Below are 14,614 nucleotides of genomic sequence, written 5' to 3' on the forward strand. Positions count from 1 at the left end.
CCTCTTGCATCTCCCTCCCTCCCACCCTCCCTATCCCACCCCTCTAGGCGGTCACAAAGCACCGAGCTGATCTCCCTGTGCTATGTGGCTGCTTCCCACTAGCTATCGGTTTTACATTTGGTAGTGTATATAAAAAGAAACGAAACTGAGTTGTTTGTAGTGAGGTGGATGGACCTAGAGTCTGTCATACAGAGTGAAGTAAATCAGAAAGAGAAAAACAAGTGGGTATTATTAGTTCCATTTTACAGGATGGAAGGCAAAGAAAAGCGTGGCTTGATCGTAACTCTGTCATATCTCTTCATTCCAACAAAAGAACTAGGCATTCTAAAATCACAGACCCAGGTCTAATATTACTTCCCAAACATCTGAAAGTTTGCCTTCAGTTTATTCATTCAACTAAATAGATATTGATACCGTCAAACCGTTTCATCAGCCAAGATTATTCTGCCTAACTTTTCTTATTTTCTTTTATTCCCCAAACCATCTTTTCTGTTTTAGCCAAGATGACTTTCTGGTGCTCACTTAGGTCCAATACTGAAATGTCGACCTTTCCAATATTATTCCAAGCTGTTCTATATATTATGTGTTGAATAATCTCCCCTTCCACTTCTGAAAAGTACCACTCCCTGCCTTTATTTTTTAAATTTAATTTAGCTTTACATTTTTATTAAAATAAGTTAAAAATATAACATATAGAAATTTTCAGTCCTGGAGATTACTTCTAGAAATTCTAGATCAAATACTTATACTTTATTTATTACATTTTCATCTTCAGATAGTAACTCACTGATATGAATCATAAAGGCTTAACTCAGTGTAACTAACTGCCTTCTCTTTAGCTCTTCCCAGAGTTTGATGTGAACATTATTACTTTTATTTCTTCTATTTTTTCTTTCTTGTTCCTTTAAAGTAAAAAGGAAAAGTGTTCACTTAAAGCTGCTAGACACTGTAGAATGGACTGGCTCTCTACAACCCCCTGGTTAGTATATTTTAAGCTTATACCATATTTTCTTGATTAAAAAGCTCCATTTGTTTTTCAGCTTCTGTTTCCTAAAATCTTATATTCATTGGAAACACTCGTTTCCATTTCCTTCACTATTATGGGGTTATTTCCTAATAAGACTTCTATGCTTACATTTCACCGGGTGTCAGTAGAGACAAGCTTAGGCTGCTATTCTGAGTGTGTGTGTATGGGGTGTAGGGTGTCACTCCCTGATGGCTGTGTTGCTCAATACAGGCAAACCTCGGAGATACGGCAGGTCCAGTTCCAGACCACCACAATCAAAAGTGAATATTGCAGTAAAGCTAGTCTCACAAAGTTTTTGGTTTTCCAGAGCATATAAGTTATGTTTACACTATAATGTAGTCTATTAAGTGTACAATAACATTATACCTAAAAAAAAAAAGGACATGCTTTAATTTTACAATGCCTTATTGCTAAAAAATGCTATCATCTGAGCCTTCAGTGAGTCATCCTTTTTCTGATGGAGGATCTTGCCTCGACATTGATGGCTGCTGACTGGTCAGGGTGGTTGGTGGTAGACAAAAGTTAGGGAGGCTGTGACAATTTTTTAAAATAAGACAACAATGAAGTTTGTCACATTAATTGACTCTTCCTTTCACGAACGATTTCTCTACAGCATGTGATGTTGTTTGATACCATTTTACCCACAGCAGAACTTCTTTCAAAATTGGAGTCAATCCTCTCAAACCCTGCCACTGCTTATCAACTAAATTTATGTCACACTGTAAATCCTTTCTCGTCATTTCAACAATCTTCATAGCATCTTCACCAGGAGTAGATTCCAGCTCAAGAAACCACTTTCTTTGCTCCATTAAAAGTAACTCCCCATCTGTTAAAGTTTTATCATGAGATTGAAGCAATTCAGTCACATCTTCAGCTCCTAATTCTAGTTCTCATGCTATCTCCACCACATCTGTAGTTACTTCCTCCATGCAAGCCTTGAACCCCTCAATGTCATCCATGAGAGTTGGAATCAACTTTTTCCCAACTCCTGTTAATGTTTATTTTTTTGTGTTTTTTTATTTTTTTGGCTGAACTGCACAGCTTTTGGGATCTTAGTTCCCCGACCAGGGATCGAACCCAGGCCTTGGCAGTGAAAGCGCCAAGTCCTAACCACTGGACCGCCAGGGAATTCCCTTAATGTTGATATTTAGATCTCTTCCCATGAAACGCAAACATTCTTAATGGCATCTAGGATGGTGAATCCTTTCCAGGAGGTTTTCAACTAACTGACTTTGCCCCAGATCCATCAGAGGAATCACTATATATGGCAGCTACAGCCTTACAAAATGTATTTCTTAAATAATAAGACTTGAAAGTCGAAGAGACTCCTTGATCCATGGGTGGCAGAATGGATGTGTTAGTAGGCATGAAAACATTAGTCTCGTTGTGCATCTACATCAGAGCTCTTGGATGACCAAGTGCACTGTCAATGAGCAGTAATATTTTAAAAGGAATCTTCTTTTCTAAGCAGTAGGTCACAACAGCGGGTTTAAAATATTCAGTAAACTATGTTATAAACAGATATGCTGCCATCCAGGTTTTGCTGCTCCACTTATACAGCACAGGCAGAGTTGGTTTAGCCTAACTCTTGAGGGCCCTAGGATTTTCCGAATGGTAAATGAGCACTGGTTTCAATTTAAGTCACCAGCTGCATTAGTCCCTAACAAGAGAGTGGGTTTGTCTTTTGAAGCCTGGAAGTCAGACATTGACTTCTCCTCCCTAGATATGAAAGCCCTAGATGGCATCTTCTTCCAATAGAAGGTTGTTTCATCTACACTGAAAATCTGTTGTTCAGTGTAGCCACCTTCATGAAGTATCTTAGCTAGATCTTTGGGATAACTTGCTCTAGCTTCTTTTTTTTTTTTTTTTTTTTTTTTTTTTTGCATTACGTGGGCTTCTCACTGCTGTGGCCTCTCCCGTTGCGGAGCACAGGCTCTGGACGCGCAGGCCCAGCAGCCATGGCTCACGGGCCTAGCCGCTCCGCGGCATGTGGGATCTTCCCAGACCGGGGCACGAACCCGTGTCCCCTGCATCGGCAGGCGGACTCTCAACCACTGCGCCACCAGGGAAGCCCGCTCTAGCTTCTACATCAGCACTTGCTGCTTCACCTTGCCCTTTGATGTTATGGAGATGGCACCTTTTCTTAAAGCTCATGAACCAGCCTCTGCTGGCTTCAAACTTCTCTTCTGCAGCTTCCTCACCTCTCTCAGCCTTCACAGAATTGAACAGAGTTATGACCTTGCTCTGGATTAGGCTTTGGCTTAAGGGTATGTTGTGTCTGGTTTGATCTTCTAACCAGACCACTAAAACTTCTCCATATCAGCAGCAATAAGACTGTTTCACATTCTTATCATTCGTGTGTTAAATGGAATAGTACTTTTAATTTCCTCCAAGAACTTTTCCTTTGCATTCACACCTTGGCTGTTTGGCGCAAGAGGGTTCACTTTCAGCCTTTCCCAGCTTTCCACATGCCTTCCTCACTAAGCTTGATCATTTCTAGCTTTCGATTTAAAATGAGAGACATGTGACTCTTCCTTTCACTTGAACACTTAAGAGACCAGTGAAGAGTGATTAACTGATTTAATTTCAACATTATTGTGTCTCAGGGAGTAGAGAGGCCTGAGGAGAGGGAGAGAGATGAGGGGGAGGGGGGACCACTGGTTGGTGGAGCAGTCAGAACACACAACATTTATCAGTTAAGTTCGCTGTCTCATATGGGTGTGATTTGTAGCACCCCCTCCCCAAATCACAATAGTAATATTAAAGATCGCTGATCACAGACCGCCATAACAAATATAATAATAAGGAAAAGTCTGAAATACTGCAAGAATTAACAAAATGTGACACAGAGATACGAAGCGAGTAATACAGTTGAAAAAACGTTGCCAATAGACCCGCTGGACGCAGGGTTGCCATAAACCTTCAATTTGTAAAAAATGCAGCATCTGCAAATGCAATATCTGCAATAAAATGAGGTATGCCTATACGTTTATCTTGCTTCTTTAATCCATAAACTCTTTAATAACAAACACTGCTTTTTAAAATTTATCCCAAATATGTAATGCATTTCAATGTACTCTGGGTATAAAGAAAATATAGGACTGATCATTTATGGGAAAAAGAATCAAACAAACTATAAATGCAATTTTTATCCCTTTTATTCATCAGAGACACAAATTACAGAACCAAGCTTGGCTTAATAACAGTAGCATATAAAAATGTTGACCTGATAATGCCAAAAATCTATCGTGGCAGATTCAGAGTTAATCAGAAGACTGAGAAAAAAAGGAGAAAACTCAAACATTTTGCTTGTTATTATTTGCTCACTGCTATCTCAAGAACATATAATTTCTCTCTGAAAACCCTAAGAGCACATCACATGTAGATCTGGGAAATTGTACAGGCCAAAGAAGCTTTTAACCTGGAATTTTACTGTTCCCGTAACAGCAAGCCTCTCTACCTTCTAGAATTGTTTTTAAAAATACAGCTATTACCTATATTAAATTTTCTATATTAAAAAAATAGACTTTTGAGGACTTTTTCTATGTGATTAGGTTTTAGACTATTGAACAAAGGAAAATCTCCCTTTAAATAAAATATTTCAGAATAAGAATTTTCTCGTGGCATTTTAAAAAGCCATTATGATTAGACCTCCTCTGTGGCAGAATTTTTGTAAAATGTCACTTTATTTGACTGGTCCTACCTAACAGTATAAACAGACTTCACAGTAATTGTTCCAAATGTCAGAAGCATAAAATTTCTGTACTTCTCTCCTTATCTCATTATGTTTATAATTTTCTTTTAAAAATATAAATATGTATTCACTGTATTTGTCATCTGCCAACATACATAAGCCCCTAAAGTTCTAAGACCATGTCTACATATTTGGAATAAGACATTACATGGAAATTAGGTGCTAAATGAAATCTACTGATACCTATGACATAAACTCTCAAACTAATTATATTTAGAGACAGCATTATTTTATACAAATTTTGCTGCTTTATTATTTCAGTATCTCAAGATTATTTTCAATAATGACCTAAATATATCTGAGATGAAAAGTAGGGATTATGAAGAAAGAGTTGTATTCTTAGAAGTGGTTCTTAAAGAAATAAGTGCTGGCAACTTCTTCCTTAGCATAAATTCCCTTCTCCTGTATGGTTTACTTCTTTAAGCCATTTAACTTTATTTCTTTAGCTTGAGAATTTTCAAAACAGTTCCCCTTCATCAGAAATGGAAGGCTGACCAATGCATGGTTTAAACTGCTTGTGTCAAACTCTGCTGTCCTTAAAAGCTGTGAGAAGAGCTATTCACTAAAAAGAGCCCAAGAGACAAACTTTAATCAAAGAAAAAAAAGTATTCCTTTCTTTGACTAGCATTTACAGATAGATAGCATCTATCTGTAAGTTCTTAGATGTTTATTTGTTTACATTTTTTCCTGAAAGTTAAAAGGAATGCTAATAGATATTGGGAAGAAAACTCCATTATTATCTAATCTGTTAGAAAAGATGATACTGACTTTCACAATACAGTGTATTCTTGGAAATCATGAGTCAGACTGTGTTGAAAGGTCAAATGTGCATTATTACTCCAACATTCACCTGTGGGAACATGCTTGGGATACTCTACACCCAAGTGAGAGTTAGTCTGATTGCCATTAGGGAGCAACCATGTGTTAGAAAGTAAAATGATGCCAGAGAAGGCTATTGTGTGAGGAAGTACAAACATGCTGAATAATGAGTATGCAAAGGTACAAACTGACATGTTGACTTTTTCTAGCTAAAAATTAGTACATGTAAATAACTACCAGTCCACCAAATTTACACATTTACTGCTACACTGAATTGAACAGAAATAAAAAGTTAAATCAAATTGAACATGGTCAAGTACTATGGATCCCAAATATAAACTGTAAATAATAAAAACCTTTTGTGATGTAAATATCTTATGTGGTATCCTCTAAAACGATTATCTGAATAGACTTCAACTGTAATCCATATAGCACACACACGACTTAAAAAACAAAAGAAAGAAAGAAAGAAAGAAATATATATATGCAATAAAATTGCTATTTTGTCCTAAATAGCAACTCTGGTTGGGGATTGAAAAACTTCCAGCTCAAGGACCTGAGTTTGGTAAAATAATATGATCTGCAGGTCACTGCATCTGGCCTCTGTTAAATGGGTCTGGAAAATAGAGGAATTCCACAAATGCAAACTATGCATGGCTACCGGATACTACCTGCCTATCAAAACCATACTTAAAAATATTTAGCAAAAACAGCCCAATAACAATACAAGGGAATAAAAAATGAAACCAAGGTCATAAGGGCCTGGGTCCTTTTTCATTTTCCATTTAAAAAAATAAGCAATCTTGGAATGCCATGTTTCCTGATTTTCAAAAACAGAAGTTTGAATTTATTCAGGTACCAGAGAGACTGACAGTTTCATGCTTTTTTTAACTCTCATCTTTTCACTAGCAAGTCTAATGAGAACATCACAAAAGCAGAGAATGTTATGAATAGAATGAATGAATCATAGGATCCACCCTATGCACCCCATGACACAGTCATGGCAAATGCTAATTATCTGTACATTGCAAGTCTTATTCCTATGCTTAGGGAACCTCCTCAAAATCTGACTTGTGTTTGTGTCCTTCAAGGCACAATATAATGCACATAGAGATCTTAATGAAAACAATTAAAAGCAGAGTTTATTCATGAGCTGTAAAAAGTGAAACTGTAGAACTAACAGTGTGAACAGAACACAAATGTCTGTGTTCTCAACCCCCAGCAGGAACAGAGTAGAGAGGGATGAGGGACCACTTACCTCTGGTGTACCAAGAGCATGTTCTCCAGCTAAAAGCAGCATGCTCAGGCCTCCCATTTGAGTAGGATCTAAATAAGTCAAAAACAAGTAAATCATCAATTCATAACCATGAACTACATATAATCCAGAGTTGAAAAAGAATACTCACAAAGACTAGCAATCAGAAATCCAACAGAACCACATGTAACTTATTACAGAAAACTTCTGAAACTCTTTATGAAGGAAAAACCTGGGGTACATGTGCTTAGTGCTCATACTTTTGTGAGCTTTTTAAATACCACTGTTGTCCACCATTCCAACAAAATACTTTCTTCAATACCACAGCTGTTTATAACATGAATTATCTCCTAATGCGATGCTTCTTTCCTTACTGCATGGGGAGTTTGGATGGATTTTTTTTTTTAAACGAAAGAGTGCTTATACTTGTCTTCTAAGAAACTTGAGATTGTTATTTTCAAATTGTTATTTCTGCCACATGATATCAGGGCTGATAAAAAGTACAAGGCCATCAGAGGAACTAGAGAACAGGGAGATATTTTACAAAGGGGACTCCAAAAATCTAGTGGGCTTTGTTCAAATATTCTTTCTTTAAAACTTTCAAAAACAAATTTAAATTAAACAATGATGTATTTATAACATCTTAAATCTTAGGGGGTACAGTTAGGCGCTTCCTTGAAAGGCCTCAAAATACCTTTAACATTGAAAATGAACACTTTTTATACTTCCAAAGGTCTTTGTTTTCATTCCTTTAATAATCAACAGAAAAAGAGAGAGAAAATAAAAGCAAACTGGTAGATCTATGACCCAGGATTATATCTAAACAACAGACAATAAGAAACCTATAGACTTTAAGGTTGTCTTAAATGAATTACATTTCAGAACTTCAATGAACTAACATATCTGAAACTGCCTAAGTCAGTGCTTATCCCAGTGCATATTGGTCCTCAATAAATGCACTTTTTATTTTAGTAATCTCTCTACAATTCAAAATGAGGACCAGACATAGTGTTGCCTGAAGACAATGAGGTGTCTCTCTTCTCTTTCTTTTTTGATTTTTTTGTTTAAAGATATGCGCTTAAGTACATCTTTGAATACAATCTGTCTCAGGAACTGATGAAGCAACTCTGACCACATCTTACATACAGTCAAATTTTAAAAAAAAATTTTTTTTGAAAAAAGAATCTGAGGGGAAGGAAGGAAGGAAGGGAGGGAGGGCGGGAAAGGAAGGAGGGAGAGAGGGCGGAAGGAGGGAAGGAAGGAAGGAACGGCTAAGTAGAGGGGAAAATATGTCACCAAACAATCAGGTGGTCACAAAACAGCTCCATATTGGAAGGTAGCCACGTAGGAATACACAGAGGAACATGAGCTGGTTTGCTGAAATAAGGCTCTCTGTTGTTGTTTTAAGAGTCCATTCTTAATTAAATGTTAAGTTTATGAACTAGTTTGGCTGCTAAAAGAGACACGTAAATCTATTGGCAAATAAAAATCAGGAGAGAGAAATGAATTTAGCAGAAAGTAAAGGTGTACTTTGGTTCTCTGGGCAGCTAAATACTTTTGCAGCTGCCATTCTAGAGATCAGGAGTCTTGCATAATTGCATTCTAATAAAGATAAAAATGTGTTAGTGCATAATTGCATTCTAATAAAGACAAAAATGTGTTAGTTCAAATTATAAAGTAAAATAGGAACATACTTCCATGATAATTTATTTAAGTTATATACCAATATGACTTTGCTGTATAGATACTAAAACACAGACAAGAAATCATCATCTTTTATATTAATTTATACTTATATAATGTTATTTGGATATATCAAAAATATATTTATATAAATAGCATGCTTTCCCTTCACCGAGAGGGCTTCTACTAAATTAAATTCTACATAGCTTTCCCTCCTTGGAAATCATACACTTGACTGCTTTGGGGTTATTCAAAATGCAAAATGTCATGTGACAAGGACTATTGGGAAAACAAAGCAAAATGAGATTCCAGGTTGAGGAAAAGCATAAACTGGCCTCTAAAAGCCCTATAGTATCCCCTAGATTTAAACAGCTAAGCACCATGTTTCATTTAAAGGCAAATTAATTTGCTTTCATTGTGTTAAAAAGGAGCATCACACCAACGTTATCCACTATACACTAGCTTAACAAGGGCTCTGATCATGGATTTCCAACATCCGTCACAGGCCCTTATATATAATGAGATAAATGCGAGAAAGTTGTTTTCCTTCTTTCCTGTATTTTGCTTAAAGAATGCTGTTTTTAAAAGCTGACTTGTAGGGGCTTCCCTGGTGGCACAGTGGTTAAGAATCCACCTGCCAATGCAGGGGATATGGGTTTGATCCCTGGCCCGGGAAGATCCCACATGCTGCAGAGCAACTAAGCCCGTGTGCCACAACTTCTGAGCCTGCACTCTAGAGCCTGTGAGCCACAACTACCAAGCCCACGAGCCGCAACTACTGAAGCCCACGTGCCTAGAGCCGGTGCTCTGCAACAAGAGAAGCCACCACAATGAGGAGCCCGAGCACCACAACGAAGAGTAGCCCCCGCTCACCACAACTAGAAGAAAGCCCACGTGCAGCTACAAAGACCCAATACAGCCAAAAATAAATTAATTAATTAAATAAATAAAATTTAAAAAATAAAAATAAAAGCTGACTTGTAAATATACTGGTTGAAGTCTAGGTCCCACTTTGAATTTATAGGTGTAACAGATTAATAAACTGTGAGAAACGGTGCTACAGGCAGACATCTTCCACTGCTTTCTGTAGTTTATCTACAATTACTTTTGGTTTTTGAAGAGCCACTGTGTGAAAAAAAAAAAAAAAAACCTACATAGACCAATCTAGATTTAGAACTGGGAGAAAAAGCAATGGAAGATAAATGCTAATCAAAGGAATTTATTTAGAAGCCAGTCATAATATCCTCTTATTTGGTCCTGATGATAAAATGTTTTATAAGAAACTCTTACTGACACAATCTGGGGAGTCTAGAGAGCTCACCACGACTACTAGCAAGTGGGTTGAAGCTAAAATTATACAAAGTAACAGCTAAAACAAGGACAGATTTCTATTCTGATTCCTCTGGGATATGCAAAAGCATCATTTTGGAAGCTCACCTAGAATTACACTACAGACACTTACATAACAATCACCTGAAGACTTTGTTCTCCCAGAATGCTGCCATTGCATCAGACTGCATTTCCTAGATTTATATGTGACATCACCACACACTTTGTTATACCATGAATCACACACTGCACTGTTAAATCTCATTAGGCCTACTGGCTATTAAGAAAATGAAGTGTCATCAAATACTGCCTAAATTCCATTCCCAAGCTTTCCATTTTGCAAACTGTTCAGAGCTCTCATCTTAAAGAAAATTTGCTTGTAATAATGAAACAGGAACCCTATAGCTCAACACCAACTTCAATGCTTCCATCCTGCCCAATCTCCCTATTTCATCCCGGAAAACTCCTCTCTTGATTACGGTATTATAATAACCATGGAAGATAGAATCATTTGCAGGGTGAATATAAATGCTTTATTTCATGGTAATAAATGCTGTAGCATTCCTTACCACCCAAAGAGTATTAAGGTCTCATAACAAATGGGACCATCTGGAATGTTAAATTTGCCTGGCCCGTAACAGGAATGGGGGCCAGAGAGAGGGTAGGATGGAAATTCCCTCTAAGAAACAGCTGTCAGATCCATCACAGATTTGTGATGGAGTTGTTCATACTCTTGGCTTCGATGTTGAATATCCTCAGATGATCTACATAATTGTGGTTTTTTTAGGTATCCAAGATAACTAAGGTGCTTACTGGGACACCCTAATACTGTGCATGAGTGGGTAAGCTATTTTGTTACATTATAAAATTCCCTGAGCTCCTGACAAATCTCCACATTGCTGTCTGCTTTTCCATAATGTCAATGTCAGGAATCCACACATATTTGTAATGACTCAACCACCTGGTCTATACCTCCTTTCTTTAACTATATTATATATACACATTCTATGTATGTTATACTCCAAAGCTGTAAGCTATGCTGCATATTTGCCATTGCTTCCTATTGGTTAAATTTTGCTTTTCTCTCTCTTTCTATTATCTGTTAAAAATACTGCCTAAATGAATTGACCTGTTCTTAAAGAACAGGTGAAATTAGTGTCTAAACTCACCAGCCATCCCAAAGTTAAGCTGAGGCATTTCTTCAGGCTTTGTTTTCTTGGGGCTTGGCAAGTCTCTTGAAGAGTCAGGTGGGAAGGCCCATAGTTTCTTCCGTGGATTGACAGTGGATGTTGGGGATTTCACAGGCTTGTTTGTGGTAGGACACCATTTGTAGCCAGGATTTGCTTTCATAAATGCATCTTTATACTATAAATAAAGAATAGATAACATATTTTAATTAACACATAGATTGAAAAAGTTCTAGTACCTTCACCTTACTCCCGTATTTAGATAATGAATGAAAAAAACACTTTCAGTAAGTTCTTTCCTTGTAGAAGAATGACAATCTCAGTACAGGGCTTTAGAGCTAGGACGTGAATTTATCTACTAGAAAGTTCATTTGTGGGATGAGGGTTCAGAGGCAACACATTTTGTATCTTTTAATCCTCTTCTTTTTTTTTTTTAGGATCCAAAAAGTTACCTGACCTTGGTAAAGAAAGGGAGTTATTCATAATGTGGTACGTAAAGCAGCACCTATTTCAAAGTAAGTATCAAGTACCTTACAAAATGTGAGTCAGTACCAGGGCCAGTAACTAGATTCTGCTCACTGCTTAATTTGCTAAGTATGTTAAAAATTAAATCTGTACAGGCAAATGCAGGGAAACCTAACAGAGCAAAGTAATCAGTTGTGGGATAAAAGCACCAAGATCACGAATGGGAGATGCAGAACAAGGTAGGGCAAACTGATGCAGAACTTTTTAGTTCTTTGAAGATGCAGGGCCATGTAGAAGAAAGAGTACTGGATGCAGAGTCTGATGACCTGGCTTCAAAACCCACCTCTGCTATTAGCCAGCTGTGGACATTAAGCAAATTATACAACCTTTCTCAGCCTCAATTCTTCCATCTAAAAAGTGTAGCTGCACCTGGTAACATCCCAGGGTTTTGTAATGAGCACATGTGATCTCAAAAGTGAACATGCTGCGAGCTGTGATGTGTGATGTTGCAGATTAATCCATCACAAACTGTATGTCTTTACTTGGAGGTTTCAAACTTCACTGTTAATATCTTCCTTCCTCCTTCACTTTTCTGTGGTTTTCTCCCTTTTCCCCAACTCGGCCATTTCTTTCCCTTTCCTGACAATACTTAAACAAAAATATATTTCTTGCTATTCATGTTATATTGCCAATGGTTATGTTATCTGATAAAATGTATTTTTCATGTATTCTTCAATGATTTTATGTTATATGATTGCTAGATACCTTATTTAATTAATACAATTCTTTCAATCCCCTAAACTTTCTTTTTAAAATGGTCACTCTGTGTGTAAAATTAATTTAGTGTAAGCTCAAAATAGCTTTTTTATCTAACTCATTAAAGAAAAAAAAGGTTCCTTTACCCTTAGTGTAAGAAAAGTATATGGAATCCAACTAACAAACTTTTTCCACCACTTCACTTTAAATCATATAAATGAAAATTGTATTGTAAATAATATAATGCAATGTTAGTAGTCAATGGTTTAGAATCATCCCCAAAAATCACTCAATTCAAATTTTCTGAATAATCAATTTTTTAAACTAAAAGCTGTATATCTGCATATTGATACATAGGTATATGAGGAAGGAAGGTAAGCATAAAAAACAGTAAGATACAGTTCTACTTTTCCTACAAAAATAATTAAAATGGGATACAAGGCCAGATGCAAACTAGAATTTACCACCACATAACAGAATAAATTTGGAGGTATCAATGTAATGTAAGAGGTACTCTATCCCAGCACATTCACATGCATGGGGGGATTTACATGTTAAGCTGAGGCAGACAAATAGCCTCGCCTGCTGTCTGGAGGTGGAAAGTGACAAATGATAGGGTGAGATAAAAGCAGCAGGCACATGCATCATTATTTTGTCCCAGCAAAATGCACACGAGCTGGTCTGTCAGATGAACAGTCATTTGGACAAAGGTCACCACTCTATAACGTAACAAAAGACTATCAAACAAATTAACATATTTGTCATAAGAAATTTTAAAAGTTTTGGGTACTTCTGGTGGTTTCTTAAGAAAAAAGTCCCAATTCACGGATGGGACTAGACAGATGGATGTCACTAGCCTTCAGATTTCTTCTGTTTCTTAGGTGTCCCCTTCCTCCCCTCCAATGTTGTCGATCTGCTAGGTAAGTTCTTTCCCAGTAAATATTACATCCTTTTCTAAGAATCACTTAGCAATTTGCTTTGATGAAAATCAACATGTGTAATGAAAATGATAATACTGTCATTCTTATGAATGAATTATTACCAGCATCAACTATTTTTAAAAGCACTGATGGTATTAATAAATAAGTTAGCTTAAACTAACTTATGATGTGGAGCTGTGCCGAAGATAACATAAAGCAGAGACAATCACTGACCATACACATCTCTTTCTCTTGCACTTATTCTACCCACCCACCCACATCCATCTCAATACTTTGTGAGGATAGACTAGGTGACAGACACTGGTTAGACACTGGGGACTAAAAGAGCATAGAGTCTCCGCCTTCAAACTGTTTACAATCCACAATCAGTAATCAAAATGTTACTTCTTCTTATACATGGTCTACGGACTTTCCCCTGGCTTAGGCATGAAAAATGGTTTTGCAGAGGGTCCGTAAAAGGGGAAGCTATCTATGTGTTGAAGAACAAAAGGCAAGAGAAACGCCTGGAGTATGTGAGGTTTTATGGAAAATGGTGACTGAGAATTCACTATGAGAGTCAATGCTCTATAAATGTATTACAATTTTAACCTTGTCTTAAACTCGATGTAAAACAACATTCATTAGCTCAATCAAGTATATATTTGAGCAAAAGGGTTAAGAATGTAGGAGACAGAGAAAAGAATAACACACAGCCCTTGTCCTTAAGGAGTTTAAAGCTTAGATGGAGATGTCATAAATTCACGAAAAGACATACAGGTCAACACAAGCAGTGTATGAACACCAAGTGAGGGCGGAGGCAGGAAGAAAACCCTCAGCGTGTGAGGATGTCTGTCCTTGGAACTGGGCTCATCATCAATCACTTGCTCTGATTCAGCTATAAGAGACAACAGAAAGGCTTAATCATTTGTTGTGATGAGGTTATTAGGAAAGGGATTACAGAGAAAGCTGAGTAAGGGAGAAATGAAAAAAGACTATATATAGTCTGAAGCAAATAGCTGAGTGAAAGTATTAGCAAGCTGGTCAACCATGTGGGCAAAAATCCATCAGCACAGGACTGAAAGGACCAAAGAGACAGGCCCACCCATCCAGATCCCCAAGGCAGGGCTTTCAGGCTGGGGGTGGGAGGGGAAGCTCAGTTATCCTCCAAGAACATCAATCACAGGCGTCCTATCTCCTAGGTAACTAACCTCCTGCTAAAACACTGATTTTTTTAAATCTCCCATTAATATAAAAATTCCTATTTTATTTTATTTTTGCAAATTTCCAACTGATTAGATAACCTAAGTGAATTTACCTTATAGGCACAGATCCTGACTTACACAAGATGCTCAGTAAATGCTGGCTCCCTTCTGTCCACCCTCAACCACTACCACATTTCATTAGCAATGATTAATACAT

The 14,614-nt window shown here is 37.2% G+C and overlaps 1 protein-coding gene across 3 annotated transcripts in view; it reads right to left on the reverse strand.

Moving 5' to 3' along the window:
- Window positions 1-14,614, reverse strand: part of BBX (BBX high mobility group box domain containing) — a gene marked incomplete at its 5' end in the record, with an annotated part of 91,924 nt that overhangs the window by 64,497 nt on the left and 12,813 nt on the right. For all 3 annotated transcript variants that reach the window (XM_079704992.1, XM_079704994.1, XM_079704993.1), the window contains 2 exons: window positions 6,859-6,926; window positions 11,037-11,232. In XM_079704992.1, the coding sequence (XP_079561118.1) occupies window positions 6,859-6,926; window positions 11,037-11,232 (264 nt within the window). The remainder of the gene's footprint in view (window positions 1-6,858; window positions 6,927-11,036; window positions 11,233-14,614) is intronic.

Source organism: Hyperoodon ampullatus (assembly GCF_949752795.1).
Source record: "Hyperoodon ampullatus genome assembly, chromosome: 5".
NCBI classification, from domain to species: Eukaryota; Metazoa; Chordata; class Mammalia; order Artiodactyla; family Ziphiidae; genus Hyperoodon; species Hyperoodon ampullatus.